The sequence below is a fragment of the Xenopus laevis genome, chromosome 3S (assembly GCF_017654675.1).
Source record: "Xenopus laevis strain J_2021 chromosome 3S, Xenopus_laevis_v10.1, whole genome shotgun sequence".
Classification (NCBI taxonomy): Eukaryota; Metazoa; Chordata; class Amphibia; order Anura; family Pipidae; genus Xenopus; species Xenopus laevis.
The window spans coordinates 124095427-124121484 of NC_054376.1; the positions used below are offsets into that span (position 1 = coordinate 124095427).

The 26058-nt window shown below is 41.3% G+C and overlaps 1 protein-coding gene across 1 annotated transcript; it reads left to right on the plus strand.

The window, feature by feature from the left end:
• Positions 1–2372: 2372 nt before the first annotated feature.
• Positions 2373–16428, plus strand: ldlr.S (low density lipoprotein receptor S homeolog). The gene is given in 18 exon segments (NM_001085642.2): positions 2373–2460; positions 8050–8172; positions 8261–8383; positions 9245–9619; positions 9731–9853; positions 10779–10901; positions 11013–11132; positions 11296–11421; positions 11520–11691; positions 12918–13145; positions 13463–13581; positions 13698–13837; positions 13991–14132; positions 14454–14606; positions 14708–14974; positions 15154–15234; positions 15532–15692; positions 16290–16428. Coding segments are annotated over 18 exon segments (2679 nt in total). The 5' UTR covers positions 2373–2393; the 3' UTR covers positions 16326–16428.
• The last annotated feature ends 9630 nt before the right edge of the window (positions 16429–26058 follow it).

A 26058-nucleotide genomic window follows, 5' to 3' on the forward strand; every position in this document is an offset into this window, starting at 1 on the left:
TTGGGAGGTATGCAGAGCATAGGGTCCTATGTGGAACCAATTTTTGAGACCTGACCCAAATCCGCAACCGGCGACACACATATTTACCCTCTTGGATCCGCTTGCCGACTCAGCGCGCAACTAGGGTTGCCACCTTTTTCCAAAAAAATTACCGGCCATTGGTGGGGGCGGTAACTAAATTGGCGGGCCGAGATGTAGAATGGGGTGGAGCCATGGGTAAATGGATGGGCTATGATGTAAAAAGGGGCAGAGCCACAGGGTTGTGCTGCAAAAAGGGGCGGGGCAGAAGATGAAGGAAAGGTAAGTTTCTGCCGGAGGGCCAAGGGCTTTTGTTAATGGTATTACAAATTACCGGGAGCTACATTGCCGGTAAATTTGTAATACCGGTGCTGGCCCTGGCAGGTGTTTTACCAGCTTGGCCGGTAAAATATCGGCCGGGTGGCCACTCTACCCTGCCTTATCCGCAACCCGCTTACCATCATTAAACAGGAAGTGCTGTTGTTGCAAACTGGAAGTGACATCATCAGAAGTGGTTGAAAATAAAAAAAAAGTTTAGTAAAATGTAAAAATAATTGTTTTTTAAAATATAGACAACATAACAATATAGATGAGACCTGCAACCCGCATTTATACCCACACCCGAAAATCCATCCCGCAGGGCACCCGCTTTTCTTGCAGGTAACCTATGAGTATCTGACCTGCTGCAGGTCTCTATAGTGACACCACTGGCTGTGCATACAAGGTGTTTTTTCCTCATTGGGCCCCATTTTACTTGTTGGCAAGACCCACCACCCAGAGGACCCTGGTAACTAGGGTTGCCACCTTTTCTGGAAAGAATTACCGGCCTTTCTATATATTTATCTTTTTTCCCTATTAATAACATTGGGATCAGCCATCATTTTTACCAGGCTGGTAAAATACCGGGCAGGTGACAACCCTACTGGTAACCAGTGGGCCAATAATTGGGGTCCCCTAGGGGGAGGGCGCTAATGATTATTGATGACAGTCTTGGATGCACATACGCTTTGTTGAAGGAATAAGTTGTAACATAAGATGAAGGTGAGGCTGCTGGGCTTGGGAAGCTGAACAGCTGAAGTCATTTAGTCCTTACTTGCCCTTTAATATATTTTCCCACCAGCAGGTGCAGTTTGTGGGTGTGGCTAGGGGCATTATGTGGGTGAACTGGGAGAGACACACAGCAAAGGAGATCTTCTAGTCTAGGGGCTCCTGTTAATCCTGATATAGGTGCAGATGGATTGTATTACTGCATGAAGCCCCTCTTGCAAAACTGAGTCTATGCATCACTGCTGATATACCCTAGATCTTGTTCTAAACCCATTGACAAGGCTATTTGCAGAGGATAGTAGTAGCACTGTAGTAAGAGCAGTCTTATTTCTGGGGGCATGTGTAAGTGCTGCTGTCTGTGGCTCAGTAATAATCCCTCTGCACCAAAGGGTCCAAACACTGAGGCTATATAGCAACAATGCCCAGTCTGCGCTTCTCTTACTGCATTGGGTGATGCTGGGAATTGTAGTTTCAACATTTAGTAATGGGTGGAGGGCACACCAATTCAGCAAATGCTGTAGGTAAACAGTGCAAGAGGTGCAAACATAATCCCCTTGACAAAGGCTTACGCCGAAACGTTGGGGCCATTCTCATACTGGTGGTAGGTGTATCTGCTCCTTGCTGTATAATTGTAATACTTACTGTTTACTGTTATGTAATTGTGGCTATGTTTAAACGTTAGGTATATACCATGTAAGCTTATGTATTGTATTATACAGGCCTACTATTGTGGCTTTGTGTGTATTATTTGCATAAACAAGTAAAACTTTATTTTAAATATACCATACTTGCCTTCTTTTGAGTGTGCATACCTATCTATAAATTGTAGTTTCAACAACAGCTGCAGGTCGGACAGAGGTAAGCATGCAATCAATATAAATACAAATGCTGCAATGATTCCCCCCAGTGTTTATGTTATCAGGAATGCAGTGCACAGGTATTCCAGTTATGTGTGAATAATACAAGGGGTCACAGCCGCAATGTGACTCATCCCTTGGGTGGGGACGTGGGACTCTCGCCCAATAGCGTCGCTTCTACAGGGAGGGGCGGGGCAGGATTTACCCTGCTATGTCAAATGGTGCGTTTTGGTAGCTCCTCCCTGCCTATGAGATGCAACGAGGTTTAAAAATCACACCACTGGAAGCCCCGCCCCTTATGGGGATGGCAGTTAGAGGGGGGGGGGAAAGGGAATTAATTGAAACTCACTCAGGGCTGCCCTAAACATACTTCCTGCAGAAGCAGCAGTACCAGCACCCAGGCTGTGTCCCCTGCACCCAGGATAGAAGGGGCCCCCCTCTGACACGTTACAGGGAAGATCTGAAGCCTTAATGATGAAACCTGCAGTATCCTTCCCCCTCCTGCTGCTTGGGCTCTGCCATGTGTCTGCCTTCTCAGGTGAGTGCAGCTAGGGGGTTATACCATTTGTTTATATTCAGGGGGACACCCAGCCTTGGTCATGCAGCTTGTGATGCAAAGGGGGTAAAGGGGGACATCGTGGGGAGTCATTTAGAGGGGTTGATGCAAAAGTGCACGTTACTTGTTACTCCTGGCAACCGAGCCAAAGGCAGTAGGTTTGTACGCGAGGGATTTGTGGTGATATTGGGGCTGGTTCAGGGCTAAGGGGTCCTGTCAGTGTAGGGAGGCTGGGGCTTTTATTGGAAGGGATACATGGGGGTTTGTCTTGCCTGCATCTCCCAGAAGCTCAACCAAGGAGCCGAGGTGTCACATTCCTATACTGAGCCTCATCACTAGAACAAGTCCATTAACTGTGTCTCTGCCCAGCCTTGAAGCATCCGTACGATTTTGTGTGGTAGAATTGTTACCCCTGAGCCCGTACCTCCCTCACTAACAGGCAACACAGTACGGGGTTTATCCCTCAGTCGGTAATTAGCGTTATCACAAATTACATTTACAACCTGATTCCTCACACACAAGCGCGGGGAAACGCCCGCTGCTGTTCGATACGCCCACCTCCTGTTGGCTCGGGATTGAGAATGAATTGCCGATTGGCTGACGTAAAATCTGCCGATTGCGAGCCTCCACCCTGTTGACCAATCGTTGCGAGGGAAGGGTGTGACTCAGGTAGGCGCGAGAGGGCTTGATGTCTTTCTAAATTCCCGCCCACCGGCGTGGAAAGGTTCCGCCTACGGTTGCTGTCAGTGATGGAAAGCAGCCCATTGGCTGCAGTCGGTTAAATGTGGCCATAAATGTGTAGATAGGCAGTGCCTTCGAGCATGAGGCGAGGGCGTGGCTCTCTGCTGATGACGTTATGTGTATGAATGTGGCTGTGGGGCCGCTCCTTGTTTGTAGTAAACCCCATTGTTAGGGCAGGGCTATCAGATTAACTTTAAACCCCAGCAAATGGCTAAATCAGATTACAGTGACTTTTGTGCTGCTTTTTAAATATAAAATCCCCACTGTTGATGTCTTGGGGTTTGAGTTGTAGTTTCAAAAACAGCTTGTTGAGGGTCTGTGTGTATACACACCCCTAATTCTTATCTCTACCACTCAAGATGGCAGGGCCGCTATTATCCATTATGTAAAGGGACCCCTGCCTTCCTTTTATATATATATATATATAGGGGGGCCCCTGCTGTCCTTTTATATATATATATATATAGGGGGCCCCTGCCGTCCTTTTATATATATATATATATATATATATATATATATATATATATATATATATATATATATATATATATATATGGCCCCTGCCTTCCTTTTATATATAGGGGGCCCCTGCCTTCCTTTTATATATAGGGGGCCCCTGCCTTCCTTTTATATATAGGGTGCCCCTGCCTTCCTTTTATTTATAGGGGGCCCCTGCCGTCCTTTTTTATATATATATATATATATATATATATATATATATATATATATATATATATATATATATATATATATATATATATATATTATATATATATATATATAGGGTCCCTGCCATCCTTTTGATTATGGGGGCCCCTGACGTCCTTTTATTTATAGGGGGCCCCTGCCTTCCTTTTATTTAAAGGGGGCCCCTGCCTTCCTTTTGATTATAGGTGGCCCCTGCCTTTTATTTATAGGGGGGCGCTGCCATTTTTTTATTTATAGGGGCCTCACCCCCACTAGAAGTGTGCTGCAGACTGCAATGCTTTGTTTAGCTAGGCAACATGCCTCTTAACTTGCAGACTATGTTTTCAGATTAAAGGGTGAGGTGGCAAATAAGCGATAGGTCTGGTGAATGTTTTTTTATGGGCAGCCCCAACAAGTCCCCCATAAACTTTAGCAGTAAGACATTTTTCCTTTAGCATATACTGAAACTTCTTACCTGGGCTCCCTAAACATCATGAATACCCAGCACTCAATGCCCATTTCCTACATATAGGAACTATCATTTTGCCGCCTCTTTATATCTGTCTCAGTATAGCTTGAATGTGTGATGGCTGCCCACACTAGAAGGAAATGTGGTGGGTAGCGATGTGGTCAAAGTTTCCATAAAGTAGGTACAATTCACACTCGGAATTAGGTTTCAAAATGTGAAATGTTACTGTGGCCTCTTCCATATAATATAACTAAGAACAATTGTTATTTTGAAAAAAATGTTTGCTGTGTAAAGAAGCATGAGAGACTGTGGAATTTCCTATTGCCTACATCCTTGTAGAGAAAAATCCCCATGAGGCCGATTTTACGGTATGTCGGCCTATTTGTGCAGGTGAACGCCATTTACATGAGGAGACCGCGATAGGGGACGTGTTTCTTTTTGAGGTGCTGACATTTAGGCAAGTCCCTTTTTTCTGATTAGTAATGAGGTAAAAAAATTGGCAAAATGTCTGCTTTAGCTGCCCCATATTACTTGTTGAATTTGATTGCAATGAATGCGAGGTAAAAATAGGCAAAATGTCAGGTTTTTCTTCTCCAGATTATTTGTTAAACTTGATTGTAATGAATGTGAGGTAAAAGAGGCGAAATATCTGCTTTATCTACCCCATATTAGTTGTTGAATTTGATGTGCATTGAATGTGAGGTAAAAATCTGCAAAATGTCAGCTTTTTCTGCCCCAGATTAGTTGTTGAACTTGACTGCCGTGTCTGTGAGGTAAAATGCAAGGCAGCAAATATTTCTACTTTCAAATCTTTCAACTTGATCATGGTGTGAAGTAAAAATACAAAATGGCAGATTTTTTTTTTCTGACCCACAACTTGTGAAGAAAAAGACAAGATGGTTGTTGTCTGTACCCCCGATGTGCTGTCGAACATCAGGGGGGATAAGGTAAAAATCAAAAATACTTGAATAGGTGTGGAAAACACTCATTGTCCTCATGACTTTCTTATCCTTAAAATGTTTATAGTCCCTGTATTGGTTGCAGGGTTATATTAATGTTGATTTGCTCATTGCGGAAACTGTCGTCTCAAACATGTCACCAGAACATGGCAACATTTTCCCTTACGATAAGTTCAGGGTGAACTTTTATCACTTGATAAGATAGTAGTAGTAAATACTTAAGCAGCCAAAGAAGTCGCTTGTTTCATTCAACTGTGAGATGTCTAAATTATAAAATGGTGGCACATACTTCCTGTCTCCGTTGTGCACCTGTTTGAAAACGAGATTGCACAAGACGTTTCATTTCACTGATTATAATATGAATTTAGGGCACACCATGTTCTCTTGTGACTCAGTGTGTGCTTTACATTAATTCTGTTTTATTCTACTGTATTCAGGCCAGGCAGCCCCACCCACGCTGAGACCAGTGCGAAAGAGTTTCCTGCTTTTTTCATGTCAAAAAATGTCTGCCCCCTTTCCATTTCCTGTAGTAGTTTTGAGCTTTAGAATTAATTTGTCATGGAGATTTTTTTTTTTTTTTTTTGCCATCAGATCATTCAGATGACGATAAATACATTTGGTTATATAAAATTAGATGATTTTACGTCATCCCTTTTTTATTTTCTGTGCATAATTTTCTTATAAATTGGATTTTAATCTCATAACGAGGGAAAAAATGCAGTGTACTGTTTTGCAATAGCTATTTTTGTTACTGGAAGTGAACCCTGACAGACTTGTTATAATGAGTCTCTTGTAAATTCCTGTTATGGTCACATTTCTTTGTAGGATGAATCTGATTCGTAATTTGCGCAACTGGAACCCCCCACTTTCCCCTGTAAGCTTCTTTACCTGTGTCCTTGTCCGCTCCCTAAGCACATAGCGCCTCAAAATTACGTACATGTGAGTTTAAAGTGTCTTATCAGTCAGTAGGGCAGGCGACTGTAGCTCTTTGCCAAGTCATTCTGTCAACTGATCTCTTCATGGAAAACCACTTTTACCTTGTTTTTAGGTTTAAACATAAACCTTGAAGTCAGAGAGGGAAACTAACGGTTATATAATCTCGGGGGAAGATTTGAACGGCTCATGGTTCGAAGGGGCTTCATTCTGAAGCCCACTCAACATTATTCTGGACCTTCGCTTGGGTATTTATGTGTAACGGACACCGCTCAGACTATCCTGCTGCATGGCACAAGCCTTCTGTGGTATTCTTAGAGGCTAAAACTTCCCGCTAGAGTTTTATTCTGGAATAAACTGGAGAAATGAGGGGCTCAAAATAGTAACTGGTTTCTACCTACAAGCAAGGGCGGGTTGGGTATTTGTCTCCTAGATGTTTGTGCACTTACCAATGGAAAATGCCTTTGTCGCTGTGCGTGACTGAGGTAGTTTGGGCTGGGGGCGGCTTCCTGGTATGTGACACGTGTGCTGATCCTCCGTTACACCAGGGTTTGGGTTCCTTACTGACTACAGCTGTGTGTAAAGCCTGTACAGCAATGATTGATTGAACTGTACTTAAAAGGGAACTATCATGAAAATGTAATATAAGCTTCAGCATACTTAAATAATAGAATCGATTAAAAATTCTGTACCATTTCTGAAATAATCAAGTTTATCTTCACTATACCTCTCTCAGCATGTGTTTATCCTCATTCTCTCTTCATACAGCAGTTGGGTGTCAGATGAATGATCCAATACATTTATATTATATTATAGGGGGCTCCTTTTGCTTAGACAATGTATTAGAGCTCACTCTATTAATATCAACAGACATCATGTCTCTCTACCTGCAGAATTTGTGCAAAAGGCAGTTATTTTGTTTGTACTGGAATCAGTTATTTGAGTGAGCTCTAATACATCTGCTAGGAAAGGAGCCCCCCTATAAGATATATTGGATCTAACTGTCAATGAATATCTGACACCCAACTGCATGAAGACAGAATGAAGAGAAACAGATGCTGAGAGAGAGACAGTGAAGATAAACTTGATTATTTCAGAATATTGCTTCAGTATGAGGAAGCTTATATTAAATTTTCATTTTCACAATAGTTCTCCTTTAAAATAAATGAACTGACTTGTATCATTAAGCTTGTTTTATTTTTTTTTTTTGTTTTGAGAAATTGTATTTTAATTATTCCTCATTTAGGAACACATCTCATGCCTCATCACTAGGGGTGATGAGTTAAATACAACTCAGTCCAGTTGTGTCTAATGGAATGTACTTAAGATGCTCACATGGGCTAGTGAATAAGATGCTTCAGTGTTGACTATATGAAAGGACTTGTCATGTGCCTTGGGTCTTGGGATCTGCAACCAAATTTCCCTTTTGGGTGGTTTCCTACATGTCATGCAGTGTTGATGGTATGATCTTTCCCTAATACTTTCTACTCCCAGGCTGTGAAAAGCAGACAGTACTGTTTGCCGTTGCATTGTTTACCCCGTACATACGTTTTTGGCCAACCTGCTCAGGGGTGGGCCACAGTACAGACTAAGTGCACAGGTCACTTCCTTTATCAAATACTGAAATTGTAATAGCCCAGGCCATGGGCCATGAAAACAACTTCTTGACAATGGTATTTGATAACTGTAATGGCCTGGATATCATGTTTATATATCACTAATTAGAAACCAATACATAAGAACTTTGAGTATTCATGATCAATTCTTAACTCTGCATTTTAGGGATTGGGAAGTGTGATAGGAATGAATTCCAGTGCGGGGATGGGAAGTGCATCCCGTACAAGTGGATTTGTGACGGCAGTGCTGAGTGCAAAGACGGATCAGATGAATCCTCAGAAACTTGCCGTAAGTACACTGGAAATGTCTCAAAGGCACATGTTATTGGGGTGGAAAAATCTGTACTAAGTCTTATTACTTATTATTTTCTTTAAAGGGGCGGTAACATGTGGCGCTGACCAATTTAGCTGTGGTGGAAGGCTTAACCGATGTATTCCCCTGTTCTGGAAATGTGACGGCCAGACAGACTGTGAAAATGGTTCAGATGAGAACGACTGTAGTAAGTACACTCACTGTATAACTGCTAGAATGAAAGAGAACTTGGCATACACTCTTTAGACATCGTTCACCCCCTCAGGCAATGATTGGATCATAATGGGGGCAAAGATCTGATCACTTGGCCCAGTGCACCCCCTTCGTTTAGTGACCTCAACCCAACAGGCTCTTCAAACCTGCCTGGTAAATATCCATTACTTGAGATATGGGTCCGGCAGGCTGTCGGGAGGGTCCCATATAGGAGCCAATAAGCTTGCAGGTCTTTTTGACCTAAGTTTTTAGTTCAATTGTTTTCACATTGTTCACCAGAAATAAAGACTTTTCATTTACTTTCCATTTTTAATTTTTTACAGTTTTTCCAATATCTAAGTTTAATGTCTTTAATGTTTGTCTGGCAGCTCAATAATTCAGGCACAGACTCTAAACTGTTACAATTTGCTACATTTAGTTGATACAATTAGTTGATACGTTTTTCAGCAGCATCTCTAGAATATTAGCAACTATTGTATCAATTCTAACAGCTGCCTTTAATGAAACCCAGAGATTCTGCTCAGCAGGGACAAAAATAACAAATGTATCAACTAAATGGATCAATTTAGAACAGTTTACAGGGTCGGTGACCCTCCCTTCCAGTGCTGCTTTAGAATGTGAAAAAATTTAACTTTACACTTCAATATCAGAGAAACGGTCACACGTAGAAAATAGAAAGTAGTTGGAAAAAATGTTTATTTCTGGTGAACTATCTGAAAGCAACTAAACTGCAAAAAGTGTTTGAAGGTGAACAACCCCTTTAAATGTTCTCTCTACTCTCTCGATTCCTGTTTCTTCCTGTTGATTAATTATTCCCATTATTGTGTCCCTTTAGCCCGCAAAGTATGTGCCGACGACCAGTTTACATGCAGAAGTGGAAAATGCATCTCCCTTGACTTTGTTTGTGATGAAGACCAGGACTGTGATGATGGCAGTGATGAGAGTTACTGCCCTGCCCCCACCTGCAACCCAGCCATGTTTCAGTGTAAAGACAAAGGCATCTGTATCCCCAAATTGTGGGCCTGTGATGGAGATCGTGACTGTGAAGATGGTTCAGATGAGGAGCATTGTGAGGGGCGGGAACCTATCAAGACTGACAAGCCCTGCGCTCCACTTGAGTTCCACTGTGGGAGTGGGGAATGCATACACATGTCCTGGAAATGTGATGGGGGATATGACTGCAAGGACAAATCAGATGAGAAAGACTGTGGTACGTATCACCCCTAGCTTGTGCAGAGCTCCAGTCGCACAGTAGTGCTGTGTTCATGTAGGGAAGGAGAACCTTTTACTTTGTTGTTTACGCCTATCTCTTTCTCTCTAGTAAAACCCACCTGCCGTCCAGATCAGTTCCAGTGTAACGATGGCACATGTATTCATGGCAGCCGCCAATGTGACCGAGAATATGACTGCAAAGATCTTAGCGACGAGGAGGGCTGTGTTAATGGTGAGCATTTGGCATTTGCAAATACTGGAAAAAATATAGGAAGTGGCCCATTTTGTTTCCTACTACAATACTGCAGACTGTAGTGTTCACAATCAGTGCTGTATTTGCCATGAGGCAAGTTGGGAACCGGCACTTTACCCCCTCCCCTCCGTTGTAATTTTAAAGGGGAACTATCGCGAAAATTAAAATTTTATATAAGCTTCAGCATACTGAAGTAAGAAACTTTCTAAATGCAATCAATTAAATATTCTGAATTGTTTCTGAAATAATCAAGTTTATGTTCACTATTTCTCTCTCAGCATCTGTTTCTCTTCATTCTGTCTTCATGCAGCAGTTGGGTGTCAGATGAATGATCCAATATATCTTAAAGAGGGGCTCCCTTTCCTAGCAGATGTATTAGAGCTCACTCAAATAAATGATTCCAGTACAAACAAAATCTAACAAAATAACTGCCTTTTGCAGAAATCCTGGATGTAGAGAGACAGGATTTATGGTGGTTTTAATAGAGTGAGCTCTGCCTCTAATTCATGTTCTAGGCAAAAGGAGCCCCCCTAAAAGATATATTGAATCATTCTTCCTGAATGAAGACAGAATGAGGAGAAACAGATGCTGCGAGAGCAATAGTGAATATAAACTTGATTATTGTACAAAATATTAATGATTGTATTTAGAAAGGTTCTTATTTCAGTATGATGAAACTCATTTAAAATGTTCTCGCAATAGTTCCCTTTAAGAGCCGAATTCCCTTTAATAAACTGAAAATTCGGCTCTTCCAGAGTAGAGACGGCCACTGACCTCAGGTATGGGGTCCCATTTGTTACAAGTATTGGTCCATGGTGTTGATGAACTATATGTTGAGTCTCAAATTATTTATCCTTATCTCTATATTAAAATTTAAGTATCCATTTTCTTTTTCCGCAAACAGTGACAAAATGCGAAGGCCCTGACGTATTCAAATGCCGCTCTGGCGAGTGCATCACAATGGATAAAGTCTGTGACAAGAAAAGAGATTGCAGGGACTGGACAGATGAACCCATTAAAGAGTGTGGTGAGTGTCAACCTTTTTGGCACATGAGGTCTAATAACATCACTTGCCTCATTCTTCCCTTTTTTTTTTTTAAAATGATTGTTATATTTAACACTTGCCCCTTCTCTTCAGGTGAAAACGAGTGTCTGAGAAACAATGGCGGCTGCTCCCACATCTGCAATGACCTTAAAATAGGATATGAGTGTTTGTGTAACGAAGGATACAGACTCGTAGACCAGAAACGCTGTGAAGGTAATTTAAGTTTGTGGGTCTTTAAATTCATGCTTTTTGTTTTCCCCCAATATTCCGCTATTTCTAGCTGAAGAACCAGCAAGTCTTGTCATTGAGGCATACTGAGAGTTATAGTTCAGTCATATGGAAGGTGCTAAAAAGTTTTCTTTTCCCTTTTATCTAGACATAAATGAATGTGAGAATCCTAATACCTGCAGTCAGATTTGCATCAATCTTGATGGAGGCTACAAGTGTGAATGCCGAGAAGGTTATCAGATGGATCCAGTGACTGCATCCTGCAAATCCATTGGTAAGTACAACATGTCACATGCCAGTAGCTCATTTGTGCTTGTCATCTGCCAAAATATCCCACGTCTCATCATTTTGTTTGTTACTGTACACGTGTAGGAACTGTGGCTTACCTGTTCTTCACCAACCGCCATGAGGTGAGGAAGATGACACTGGATCGGAGTGAATACACAAGCTTTATCCCTCGTCTTAAGAATGTGGTGGCTTTGGATATGGAAATAGCCAGCAACAAAATCTACTGGTCTGACCTGACTCAGAGGAAAATATACAGGTAATTGCAAAAATGGGCCTACTTTATTAATGCTAGGTCTACGTTTAGTGATGTTGTCCCATTATGATCAACATCCTTAAAGGCATTTTTAGCATTCTAGTCCATGAAAAATATTAATTAAATATCAAACACTTTTTCTAGTTCAGTTGGTTTCAGATAGTTCACCACAGAGAGAGACTTTTTTCCAATCACTTTCTATTTTCTACGTCTGGCTGTTTTTCTAATATTGTGGAGTGGAAAGTTTCAATGTTTAACCTTCTAAAGCAGCTCTGGGAGTGGGGGTCGCTGACCCTGTAAACTGTTCTAAATTGATACATTTAGTTGATACATTTCTTATCTTTGTCCCTGCTGAGCAGAATCTCTGAGTTTCATTAAAGGCAGCTTTTAGAATTGATACAATAGTTGCTAATACTCCAGAGATGCTGCTGAGAAATGTATCAACTAAATGTTGTAAAATTGTTTGGAGTCTGCATCTGAATTACTGAGCTGCAAGACTTAATTTTGGTAAAACAGTAAAAAATAAAAAATGGAAATTAATTTCTGGTGAACTATCTGAAAACAACTGAATTGGAAAAAAAGTGTTTGGGACAATGTATATTGCTATATTTAACAAACAACTATTTCTTATGTAACCTTAAAGGAGAAGGAAAGCTACGGAGGCATTTTATTGCCAATAGATTAGCTGCAATAGTGCAAGCTAGAATGCTATATTTATTCTGTAGAATGTTTTACCATACCTGAGTAAAAAGCTATAGAAACTCTCTGTTTGGTTAGGATCGGAGCTGCAGCATTAACATGGTGTGACATCACTTCCTGCCCGAGTCTCTCCCTGCTCTGGGCTCAGATTACAGCAGAGAAGGGAGGGGGTGGGGGAAGAGGAGCAAACTGAGCATGCTCTTGCCCAGGGCAATGAGGTTTAAGCTGAAGGCAGGAAGTCTGATACAGAAGCCCATGTGTACACAATAGAAGGATAGAAATGCTGTGTTTCTTTTGACAGGGGACTCAGAGCAACACTACTTTGGGGGTTTACTGGTATATTTAGATGGACCTTTCTGATAAGGCTTACTTAGTTTTAACCTTTCCTTCTCCTTTAATGTAATAAAAAAATATCTGAATGAAAGGCATGAAACAAGAGGGTGATTTTGACCAGCTGTTTGCTAAATGTCTTGAGACCTACTGCTCAGAAGCTAAAGGTCTAATCTGTCCTTTATTCCACCCATAATCAGTGCATCAATGGATAAGGCAGACAACACATCCCACCATGAAACTGTGATCAGCAACCAAATCCAAGCTCCCGATGGAATTGCAGTGGATTGGATCCATGGGAACATCTATTGGACAGACTCTAAGTTCAGCACCATTTCTGTGGCCAACACAGAGGGATCGAAGAGGAAAACGCTTTTCACTGATGATCTGGCAAAGCCCAGGGACATTGTGGTGGATCCATCTCAAGGGTAAGCATGCTGGAAACTGTTTTTGTCACCTTAAATGGAAACAAAATGAAAATATTGCTAATATTCAAGTTCTTAGGATTAGACGGTTAATATATAAAATAGGGGGGGGGGGGGGTCAGCAGAACACCTCAAAAAAGTCTTCTTCATGGTTGTTTCACAGGAAAAAAAATGATGGCCATGAGTATAGAGTTATAGCGAGGAGCAGGTAACCCCTTTTGGCAATGATTGGGGAACAGATCCAGTTAACTCTCTGTTGAAATATATAAACATTTACATGGTTACCTGGCTATATCCTTAAATCTTATTTGTTTTTACAGGTTTATGTATTGGACTGACTGGGGCCTCCCAGCCAAGATTGAGAAAGGAGGCTTAAATGGAGTTGATAGATACCCATTGGTTACAGACAACATTGAATGGCCCAATGGCATCACATTAGGTAAAAAAAATATAAAACTGGCAGATTTCCAAGAATACTACCTCTAGTAATGATTTGTTCAGTAATAGTTTAAAGTTTATTTGCATCAATGGTTCTCCTTTGTCGCTTATATTCAGACTTGATCAGTCAGCGGCTATACTGGGTGGACTCTAAACTTCACTCTCTGTCCTGCATTGATATTACTGGAGAGAACAGAAGAACCGTCCTCTCTGACGAGACCCACCTAGCTCATCCGTTTGGGCTCACCATCTTTGAGGTAATTGAACGATACCCACAGATACTCAGAAAATGGTCACATAGTGAGGGACATCATACTGTTATTTAATGTGTAGTCTGACATCTGACTAAGGGAGGGAGACTAGATGTAATCTCTTGAAAGTGTACTGATGATGATACTTCTGTCTTTTAGGATCTTGTATTCTGGACAGACATTGAAAATGAGGCTATATTCAGTGCAAACAGACTGACTGGTGAAAATATTATGAAAGTGGCAGAAGATCTTTTGTCTCCAGAGGACATTGTCTTGTACCACAACCTGAGGCAGCCAAAAGGTATGAGCCACTCTCTCTCTCTTATCAATTTAGCTTCTAGTTGAACAAGTGAATGGTATTCAATTGGTTGGTCAGATTGCAGGCCCTAGAGCCCAAGAGGCGTTCTTAAATAGTGTGTAGCACTGCCTTCTGATATACTTACAGGTGACTCATAGGCATTATCATTTTGATTTTTTGTCCAGGAGAACTTTGTGCACTCCAATTGAATAGTGATGTCCATGCAGAGAAGCAATTGGACAGCTTAGTTGAAAATTATAGAATTACCTAACATCAACATTGTTCATTAAATAACTGTAATCTCAAATTTTTTTTTTTCAACAGCTGAAAATTGGTGTGAATCCCATCATCTTGGTAATGGGGGCTGCGAGTACCTGTGTCTTCCAGCACCTCACGTCAATGCACGTTCTCCCAAATTCACCTGCGCTTGTCCAGATGGGATGCACCTGGGGACAGACATGAGGAACTGCATGAAAGGTAGGGCCCCTTTCTTCATTTCTCTGAATTCCACAATGGCTAACTTTGCGTCGGCTGAATGAAAGAAGCAAATTCTGATTTACTGTTTCCTTTCTTTCCAGAACCTGTGACACAAGAAGCCACTACCTCAACCACCACATCAGCACCAGTCACAACCACTTCAACAGCCCGCCCCTCTTCTAGAATTACAACACTGGCCAAAATTGCTTCGACTACCTCAACTCTAGCTCCACAGAGACCAAAAATGGTCAGCACCACTGTACCACCGCCAAGGCCTACCACAAACTCCCCTAAAACAACCCTGAGGATGAATACAGAAAAAGTGCCTGCCCATACCACACAGGAGCCTATGACTCATTCCCAACTAGGTAGGCCGAGTCATTCTTTATAGTACAGCATTCAAATAATAAAGCATTTTGGGTAATTGTCACAAAAAGCTCAGATGTTGGAGGGGGAGTCATTTGTATATGAGATTATCTTCAACCGCATCTGATTAATTATGTTTATGGAACACAAATGCTGACTTTATTTTCTTTCTTCTTAAAAGCGGGAAATAAATTTGCTGAAGCAGGAGTAGTTGAAAGTGCCCGATCCCATCCCACCGCTCTCTACATAGTGCTCCCAATTGGTGAGTTTGCCCACTACTTGTGTATAGATGGATACAGTTACAGGAACTCGCTACTGTACTTTGTACTGAGCAAAGCTTGGCACCATGACAGGTTCTAATGGATCCAAAAAGGCTTTCCTTCTGCTGGCTTTTATCTTGTGAAACGGTTCCAGAGCCTTTACATCGGGTAGCGGTGTCAAGCTATCCATAAAACATGGAAATCCATTCCTAAGAGTGCCTCAAGTTTGAAACTTGCTTTCATGTAAAATGATTAAGCGTTTTCAGCCGGTCAATGTTTTATTGCCTTTCTCGTTCTAGTGATACTTTGCCTTGTTTCCTTCGGGGGATTCCTCCTCTGGAAGAACTGGAGGTTAAAAAATACAAACAGCATAAACTTTGATAATCCAGTGTACCAAAAAACAACAGAGGAAGACCAAGTTCACATCTGCAGAAGTCAGGATGGCTACACCTACCCTTCGGTGAGCTCTTCCTTTAATGCTCTTCATTTTAAAGGGGAAATGGACACCCAATTTCTGAGATCATTTTCCATTTTAGTTTTTGTGATATTAGTAGCTTTTAGGGATGGGCGAATTTTTTTTACCTTGTTTCGTTGCGGACATGATGCCCATAGACTAAAATTTTTGACGCCCATAGACTTTATTGGGCGTCAGTGACATTTTTTCCGGGGGCAAATTTTTGCCAAAACGAAACAAGTTAAATTCGCCCAAGCCTAGTAGTTTTACATTTACAGGATTACCCTCTGCTGTTCTATTAAAGTAGTGAGAGGAGGCATAATAGCAGAAGCTTGCAAGAGGCATCTCTTGGTTCTTCTCTGCTCAGTTCTATCAATCCATGGAAGAAGAGCTATAGCACTGGGCATTGAAGCTTCCTGCATCACTAACTTGGTTTTCTGACAGGCCAACTTGTCAGACAAAAAAACAGGGGGTGCAAATGGCATGACAAAATAAAACAATGTACATAGCAGAAGAGCACTGAGAAATTTTCAATGGATTTGAAATGTATACTGTATATCTCTCTCTACTGGGCACTAACTCTTTTATGTCTTGCATTTACAGAGGCAGATGGTAAGCTTGGAAGATGACATTGCTTGAACACCTCAACCACTCGTGTGCCTGACGCCAAATGTTGCTGCTTACCGTTTTCAGGGACAATACAAATAATGACGAAACCAAAACCTTTTTTTTTTTTTTTTTTTAGTTAATTACTTATCACTGTGTTCAGCCTGACCAGCCCAAATATTGATCCCTCCTCTGTGATTCCTCTTTTTGAGTCTCCACCAACAAATCGTCCATTGGCTGCAGTTATTTTTTTATTTGTCTGCAACAGTTCTATTTAAGTTTAATTTTGTGCCATATTTTATGCTCTATTGCACACTTGTAAAGTGACACTTCCCCTTGGAAATGAAGGAATACGGTAACACAATGGAAAACTGCACTAGAGGACATTGAAGGACTTAGATAACAATCCTGGCTGGGATTTTCTTTATTTTGTTTTGTTTTAAAAGCACAAGATCTTGGAGAAAAAAAAAAAAACACTAAAAAGAGCCAAACTCTGAACGTGAGGGATCTTGTGGGGGAGCAGAACTTGCAACTTTTTTATATAGACTTGTGGACGTCCCAAATCTGCTCAGGCAGTCGGAAAATGTTTACTACTTTTTTTTGGGTTGGCCCTCGAGGTCAGGATTCAGCCATAGTTGTGGCACTGCCTTCCTGATCGGATGTAACAAACTAAGGCCGCTAATTACCCACAAGTGCCTGGTTCTACCATCTTTAATTTGCATCAGTTCCACTGTTGATTTCTACCACCCGCTGCACTTTTTTTGCCCCCTCCTCTCTCGCTCCTGCGTTTGTATATTTTTGCTCGACTGTTTGTTGCACAGAGTTGTCTTTTTCTTTTTTTTTTCAGCTTACTTCTCTTCATCCGTACTCCTGAAACAGGGTATGACGGCAGAAGCGATTTTCTTTTTGTTTGGGATTTAGGTAGATTGAATTGTTGTAGGGCTTCTGAGCGATTGTGATATCACCGCAATGCTGTCCCGTGGATCAGCGACTAACGGGGTCTCACCGTGCCTGTTACTACTGCTGCCTTAATTGCTTCCTGGTGCAGAACATGAGCTACAGTCGATTCTCAAAATCTCAGGTCTTTACAATCGTTGGTTCTGAATGGATGCTTTGGGACACGGCTTCTCCGAAATTGGTCTCCGCCCTCTCTCTGTATGCAAATATCCCTTACTGCAGTATTGGAATGAAACGTACTGCCCGAGCCTTGGAAGAGTGCTTTCTTACTTTTTTTTTTTTTTTTTCTTTGTTCTGAAGGGTGTAAATATTTGTTTCTGTACAGTGTATTGCACAATGTATTTCCTGTATGTATATTTTTTTGTCATTCCTGGGAAAGCAAAAAAGATTAATATATAATTTATTTATTTCCTAAACTTCCTCGAGTCCTGTGTTTTTATTGTATTGTTGGCTTTTGCTGAATGTGGGACTTGTTTCTTTGATCCTGATCCCTTCCTGCCATAGCTGGGTATTGGACATTTGGATGATCAAGGACATTTTTGAAGAATGTAAGCATTTAAAGGAGAACTTTAACCTAACAGATCCCTACACCTATTATGGTGTTTCTGTGCCAGCCCATCACAGTCTTTCAGCAGGGACGATCTGTGCCCATATCTGTACCCATGCCCCAGTAACACTCCATGATTACAATGTAATTCTCCTACCGCACACCTGTAGTTCACCACTCCTGCAAGCTGGTGGTGCGTTCCTTCCGTTGACCCGGCCGGGTCCCTTAGCAACCAATGTGTAAAAGAAAACGGATCCGCACACACACTGATTAGTGCAGTCGGGGATTATCCCCTTTTATTCAGCTACCAAACATCAACGTTTCGGGGGGGAACACCCACCCTTCACCCACCCTTCACCCTGATGAAGGGTGGGTGTTCCCCCCCCGAAACGTTGATGTTTGGTGGCTGAATAAAAGGGGATAATCCCCGACTGCACTAATCGGTGTGTGCGGATCCGTTTTCTTTTACACACCAGTAACACTCCAATCATCAGCTGCTTCCCAGCACACTCTCTGCCACTTACATTGTACAGATAAAATTAACATCTAATTCATCATACAAGCTAATTAGGAATTAATTTAGATTTGAATTACATGGCCGCACAGAGACCAGAGCAGTCTGCATCAATCACCCCTATAGCATCAGCTTTTTCGATATACAAACCTCATTTGCTTAATGACCCCTAGGCATCACAATATGGCATCAGCCCTGAGTCACATGATAGCCTAACAAGATCCAAGATGGGGAAGTGCTGGGGGCAACTTTGAAGACAGGTGTTTAGGATATAATATTTATATAGAAAGGCTATGAGCAAACCTAGGAAAATTCTCTGGTTCCTATTTTGCATCTTATTTGCATAGCCACTCCCCCTAGCTATTATAACAGAGTTATAGGACATTTTCGGGTAGAATTTGAAAAGCAGAAAGGCAAGGCAGAATCTGCAATTCTTCTACTTGTCTATTATTTCTGTGAGCTGAATACTAATGGGGAATGCTCTGGCCCCCCGAAGACACTTTTATACCTCAAATACTGGAGTAGGTACTCCTGGGGATCATGGGTGCAGATTCAGCGTATAATGAAACCCCAGAGGAAGCAAATTGGGCATTTGAGATAAATACAAAGAGGAAATTATAAAAAGGTTTAGGCTGATGGCACACAGGGAAAACAACAATGTCCCTGTGTTGCCTCTCATTGGCTATAATGGAAGCAGCCTCTCGACACTGTGACTGGCAGTTTCACTTAAAGTCAATGACAGATGGCATGGGCAGATTTGGGCACTTCAATGCTCTCTGTGTGCCATCATTGCAATTAAATATATATACTGTGAACCAAATACTGGTTAAGCCAGGAACAGCATGTACTTATAAGGAATTAATGTGCACTAATGGAAGATTGCCATCTCCTGGCAATGTTAATGAAAGTTACTGCTGGTTAAAGATTATACAGTTATATGCTGCCATAGTTTTATGGGATCTCTCTGTACAGACTATGAGCAAGCTTAGGGGCTGTTCCTGCTGAATTGTGCTCAGTACAGGGGAATATTTATGCTGCCATAGTTTTATTTCTCTGGTCAGCCTGTGAGGAGTTCTCTAAAGTCCCCTCGCCTCTCCTGGCCCTTGGCCTGGGGGTTCAGGTTTATAACATGATAGGAAGACGAGAGCAGTTCTGTCCCTAATTTCTATTGCTATTGTCATAATATAATGAATTGAGATCTAATTATATAAGTGCCTTTTGCCTTGATAAAGCGTAAGCGAAACGTACGTCGGCGAGCCTTCAAACCCTTTTTTTTTTAAAAAAAGCTCATTATTGAAATCTTACCTTTTTAAACTTTCATTGAATCTCGGATCCAGAGAAATTTAATGGAATTGTAGCGCTATTAGCACAGCATTCATTCCTTTTGTTCTCTTTTATCTCTAAGGCACTGAGGATTTGTTGGTTTTATAGCAAAGTTATCTCTCCTTACAAGACCACAGTCCTCAGTGTTCTGCCTTTCTCCCACGTGTGGTGTCCCAGGGCTTAGAACAACGCAGCCAGTTTCTTCGGGACAACTCCACCTCTGTACTATTTTCTAATTTCTAACTTTTATTCATGAATTGCTGATGCTTTATTTTTAATTGTTTGATACCATGAACTCACTTTAAAATTATAACTACAGCACTAGCACCTTATTTAATTCATATAAGAACCATGAACTTTTAGATTATTCATCAATTGTGTGTAGATACATTTTGTTGAAGGTCACAGCACCTAATTTATAGCACTTAAGCACTTTAATCATAATTATTTGTATTAACACAATCGATTGAAATACCATTAATTGTATGTTGGTGCTAAATTGATTGAGAATTAAGCATATGTTTATAATAGCACTAAGCACTTATATAATTAGATCTCAATTCATTTTAGTAAGGTAGTGTGGGGTTTTACTGCTTTCTCTTGTTTTTAGTATCTCTATTCTGGTTTATATACCTCTACACAGCCTGGAATTGGGTAATAAAAGTGAGTGAACATTAATTACAAGTAAACTATATTTTTGTTTGTGATTGTCATAATATAAATCATCTGCACAGTCTTTCTTTCAGTCTCTCTTCTGTTGCTATGTAGCAACACAGAAACAAGTATGGTGGCTTCTGCTACATTGTTTCAGGAGTCAGAATCAGCATTGCAAATAATATCACAGTCAGATAAATGCAGCTTTCAATTACATTTCCCTTCATAATGATAATTAAAAAAAAAGATTTTGGGATGAGTTCATCTAAAAGTCCCATTTTAATAATATTTAATAATAACCCTGAGATCAGATTAAGCCCGGTATTCAGAGGTTGATCAGAGCAGCATTGTATTTTGTGCAGTTCTTTGGGCAGAGATGTCTTTATGTTGGGAGTGGTAAGTGAAGCGAAGTTCATCTCATGTTTCTAACGTAAAAGCAATGAGTGTGTGCAGCTCCTCGCTGGCACTGGATCAGATCACCCACGTCTGCTGCTGCAATAGGGAGTCACCAAACTGGGTCCGGGGTGGATCTTTAATCACACCACTGTGGAGAGAGAGGAGTGGAAACCACATACAATACACGCCTACTGATCCATTGCTGTGGGATACCAGATAGGGCTGACATTGTCTACTGGGCTGCAGAAAATCTCTTTTCTTATCGTCCTCCAGGCAGCACAAACACTTGGGAAATACTCCGATCCAATTCCTGGTAGGACAGAAAAAGGCACAGCCAATAAAAACATGCCTATAAGAGCCCCCCCCTCCTGACTCCCAGCAGTGTTTTTTTCTGTCCTGTTCCAGTAGGAAGATCAACTGGACCGGTGGTCCGAAGATCCAGACTAGGATTAGGTCTGAGGGCCGTATGAGAAACCACCCGAGGGTGGGTCTCTCAGGGGGATTGGACGGGTCCCTTAGGCATACCTGACATAGTGAACGCAGCCCCTGTATCCCCTGTGTGGATAGAGTTGGCTCGCCTGTATTCGAAGGCTTGTCAGGTCCGCAGTTTCCTCACAAGCGTGTGGCGCTTCGTGGGTTGACGCGCATTGATGACGTCACCAGCAGCCGCTCGTAGACAGCAGCGCTCGTGGCAAATTCGGAGCCTGTGGAAAACCGGCTTGGTGAGTAAAGGAGCCCTTATAGGGTGTTTTTTTTGGGGAATTAGCAATTAACAGCTATTTATACCCTAATGAGGAGCCTCTTCTGGCTGCCATCTCCATTGATCCTGCATTCGGAGCTACCAGGCTGCAGGTTCTGATAAGGCTGCATAAGGTACTTGTTAGTAGCCTAGTCCAGCCAGGTCATGTAAAAATGCTTAAATATTGACAAATACTAAATTGTCATTATTATCCTTTATTCTAGATGTCTGACACACCTAGATTGGGGAAGAGGAGGAGAAAAGCAAAGCACAATGTGTGTGCTCAATGTAATCAGCCATTGCCAGAAAGTTGTAAGCACTCTAAATGTGAGACATGTTTAAACCCAGCTGCAAAGGATACTATTTCAAAACAGAAGTTTGTTGCGTGGTTTAAAAGTTTTCTTTCTGAAACAATGACTGAAATAAAATCCTCAACACCTACAACTTCTGTGGAGGCTCCTGAAGTCTGTCAGTCCTCTGATTCTGAGGTGGAATCTAGTAAAGTAGATGATTCAGATTCGTCCTCATCCTCATCTAAAACAGATAAAAAAGATGACCTTTTTCTTTTTCCAGTTGAAAAGATCTCAAAACTGATAAAGGAAGTTAGGAAGGTAGTGGGTCAAAAAGAGACATCGACTACTTCCTCTACAGTAAAACATCAACTTTCAGAGGGGGATCAGAGGGGGATCAGCTGGTTGATGAAAACAAAATAAAAGCGCAGATTCTGAACTCGTATTTTTCATCTGTTTACACAAATGAAGAACCAGTAAGTGAAGGTTTCCTTCTTAACACTCCCAATTCTAGCAATACAACTAATGATGCATGGTTCACACAAGAAGAAATTCAAAAGAGACTTGAACAGGTTAAGATTAACAAAGGTCCAGGGCCAGATGGTATTCATCCCAGGGTAATTAGCGAGCTTAGCTCTGTGATTGCCAAACCTCTTTACTTAATTTTTCAGGATTCATTGAGATCTGGTATTGTGCCAAGAGACTGGCGAATTGCTAATGTGGTGCCTCTATTCAAAAAAGGATCCCGTTCTCAGCCTCAAAACTATAGGCCAGTTAGTCTGACGTCAGTATTAGGAAAGCTTTTCGAAGGGTTAATAAAGGATAAGATACTGGACTTCATAGCAAATCATAATACTATGAGTTTGTGCCAGCATGGTTTTATGCGTAATAGATCTTGCCAGACTAACTTAATTTCTTTTTACGAGAATGTAAGTAGAGACCTCGATTCTGGGATGGCAGTGGATGTGATTTACTTAGACTTTGCTAAAGCATTTGATACAGTGCCACACAAAAGGTTACTGGTTAAATTAAGGAATGTTGGCCTGGAACATAGTATTTGTACCTGGATAGCGAACTGGCTAAAAGATAGACTACAAAGAGTGGTGGTAAATGGAACATTTTCTAATTGGACCAGTGTTGTTAGTGGAGTACCGCAGGGCTCTGTACTAGGTCCCTTGCTTTTCAACTTGTTTATTAATGACCTGGAGGTGGGCATTGAAAGTACTGTTTCTATTTTTGCAGATGATACTAAATTGTGCAGAACTATAGGTTCCATGCAGGATGCTGCCACTTTGCAAAGTGATCTGTCTAAACTGGAAAACTGGGCAGCAAACTGGAAAATGAGGTTCAATGTTGATAAATGCAAGGTTATGCACTTTGGCAAAAATAATATAAATGCAAGTTATACACTAAATGGCAATGTGTTGGGAGTTTCCTTAAATGAAAAGGATCTAGGGGTCTTTGTAGATAACACGTTGTCTAATTCTGGGCAGTGTCATTCTGTGGCTACTAAAGCAAATAAAGTTCTGTCTTGCATAAAAAAGGGCATTAACTCAAGGGATGAAAACATAATTATGCCTCTTTATAGGTCCCTGGTGAGGCCTCATCTGGAGTATGCAGTTCAGTTTTGGACTCCAGTCCTTAAGAGGGATATAAATGAGCTGGAGAGAGTGTAGAGACGTGCAACTAAATTGGTTAGAGGGACGGAAGACTTAAATTATGAGGGTAGACTGTCAAGGTTGGGGTTGTTTTCTCTGGAAAAAAGGCGCTTGCGAGGGGACATGATTAGACTTTACAAGTACATTAGAGGACATTATAGACAAATGGCAGGGGACCTTTTTACCCATAAAGTGGATCACCGTACCAGAGGCCACCCCTTTAGACTAGAAGAAAAGAACTTTCATTTGAAGCAACGTAGAGGGTTCTTCACAGTCAGGACAGTGAGGTTGTGGAATGCACTGCCGGGTGATGTTGTGATGGCTGATTCAGTTAATGCCTTTAAGAATGGCTTGGATGATTTTTTGGACAGACATAATATTAAAGGCTATTGTGATACTAAACTCTATAGTTAATATAGGTATGGGTATATAGAATTTTAATTAAAAGTAGGGAGGGGTGTGTGTATGGATGCTGGGTTTTCATTTGGAGGGGTTGAACTTGATGGACTTTGTCTTTTTTCAACCCAATTTAACTATGTAACTAACTATGTAACTATGTAACTTCCTTTCTTTGCGGAAAAGAAGCCTGTTTCATTTCCTATACATGACTCAATTAAGAAGCTGTTAGAGCAAGAATGGCAGTGTCCGGGGAAAAAAACTGATGTGCCCAAAAGATTTAAATTGATGTTCCCCTTTGACACAGAGGATATCGGGACTTGGGAAAACCCCCCTAAAGTAGATATTCCTGTCGCTAGATTAGCAAAAAGAACAACAATCCCTGTAGAAGAATCAGGGATAAAAGACCAGATGGATCGAAGGGCTGAATGTTCTCTTCGAAGAGCTTATGTGACTGGTTCCAGTACATGTAAACCAGCTATTGCAGCCGTTTCCGTGTCAAGGTACTGGCTTAATTCTCTAGAAGAAGAGATCGATGCGGGGACTTCAAGAGATGATATTCTTGATATGTTATATCCTATTAAGATGGCGTCTGACTTCTTGTGTGATATGGCAGTAGATGTGTTAAAACTGGGGGCAAGAACCATGGCGATGGCTACAGCTGGTAGAAGAGCCCTTTGGCTGAAAGCTTGGGCAGCGGATTCAGCTTCAAAAAACAGGCTTATATCCATGCCATTTGAGCCAGGTAGACTCTTTGGGAGTTCCTTGGATAAATTGTTGGAGAATTTAGTGGCAGGAAAAGGAAAAAACCTACCACAAGATAGACCTCAAAACCAAAGGAATAATTTTTTTCGTTCCTCTTCAAGAAGATCTCCTACTAGATCATCTTCTTTCAGAAGACCCTTCAGAGATGGAGACAGAGGAAGAAATTCTGGGTTCAGAAACAGATACTTTAAACCCAGAAGTGTACCAAAAGATTCCTTTCAGAAGAAAGATGATAATCAAAGGAAGGGGACAAACTTCTGACGCCAGAGGTCAAGAAGAAGTAGGCGGAAGACTGACCTATTTTCTTACGACATGGGAAAAGACCACATCGGACATGTGGGTTCGCTCAATAATAAGAAAAGGATATTACATAGCTTTCCAATCACCTCCAAAACCAAAATTTTGTGTCAATCACATAAAAAGAAATGTCACAAAACAAGAAGCGATAGAAAAAGCGATAACAGATTTCATTTCAATGAAGGTGTTGGAACCAGTGCCTCCTTCGGAGTTTCGAGAGGGCATTTACACTCATGTATTTCTAGTACCAAAGCCAGGGGGAAAATTCAGACTAGTAATAGATCTGAAGTACCTAAATCAATTTATCAAGAAGGAAAAATTCAGGATGGAGACTATCAAGTCAGCGATCAATGTTCTTCAAGAAGAAGATGTCATGATCTCAATCGATCTAAAAGATGCGTATCTCCACATTCCGATTCATCCGTCCAGCAGGAAATTTCTTCGGATTGCAGTATATCTAAAGTCAGCACTACATCATCTGCAGTTCAAAGTACTTCCATTTGGGATTACTTCGGCCCCGAGGGTATTCACAAAGGTGGTGGTGGTACTGGCCGCAGCCCTCAGAAAACAAGGGATATATGTAATCCCTTATTTGGACGACTGGCTAGTAAAAGCAGCTTCCGAAAAGGAACTTCTTCTGCATCGAGATCTAACTTTAACAATGCTAAAAGAACATGGTTGGATTTTAAACATCGAAAAATCAAATTTGCAACCAAGTACCTTAACAAAGTTCTTAGGTTTTTTGATAGACACCATAGAAATGAAACTGTTTCTTCCTGCAGACAAAGTGAATTCCCTGTATGCGTCGATTCAGGAACTCAGACGTTCTCATATAGTCTCCTTCCGAAAAGCGATGAGAGTTCTGGGTCTGATGACAGCTGCCATAGTTGCAATTCCCTGGGCGAAAGCACATATTCGCCCCCTTCAACAAGAAATTCTTCGGAAATGGGATCACTCGATAGTTTCCCTGGACAAGAACTTCAAGGTCTCTGTCGACCTGAAGAAGGAACTGCTTTGGTGGTGCGACAGAAAGAGACTGTCCCAAGGGAAATCCTTCAGGAATCCGAAGTATCTGTCATTGACAACGGATGCATCAGCCTCAGGATGGGGTGCTCATTTAGAAGAGAAGATGATACAGAAGAGATGGTCACCATGGGAAAAGACCCGTTCGTCAAATTTCAGGGAGCTGAGGGCTGTCAAGTTAGCATTAGGGAAATTCAAAAAACAGAT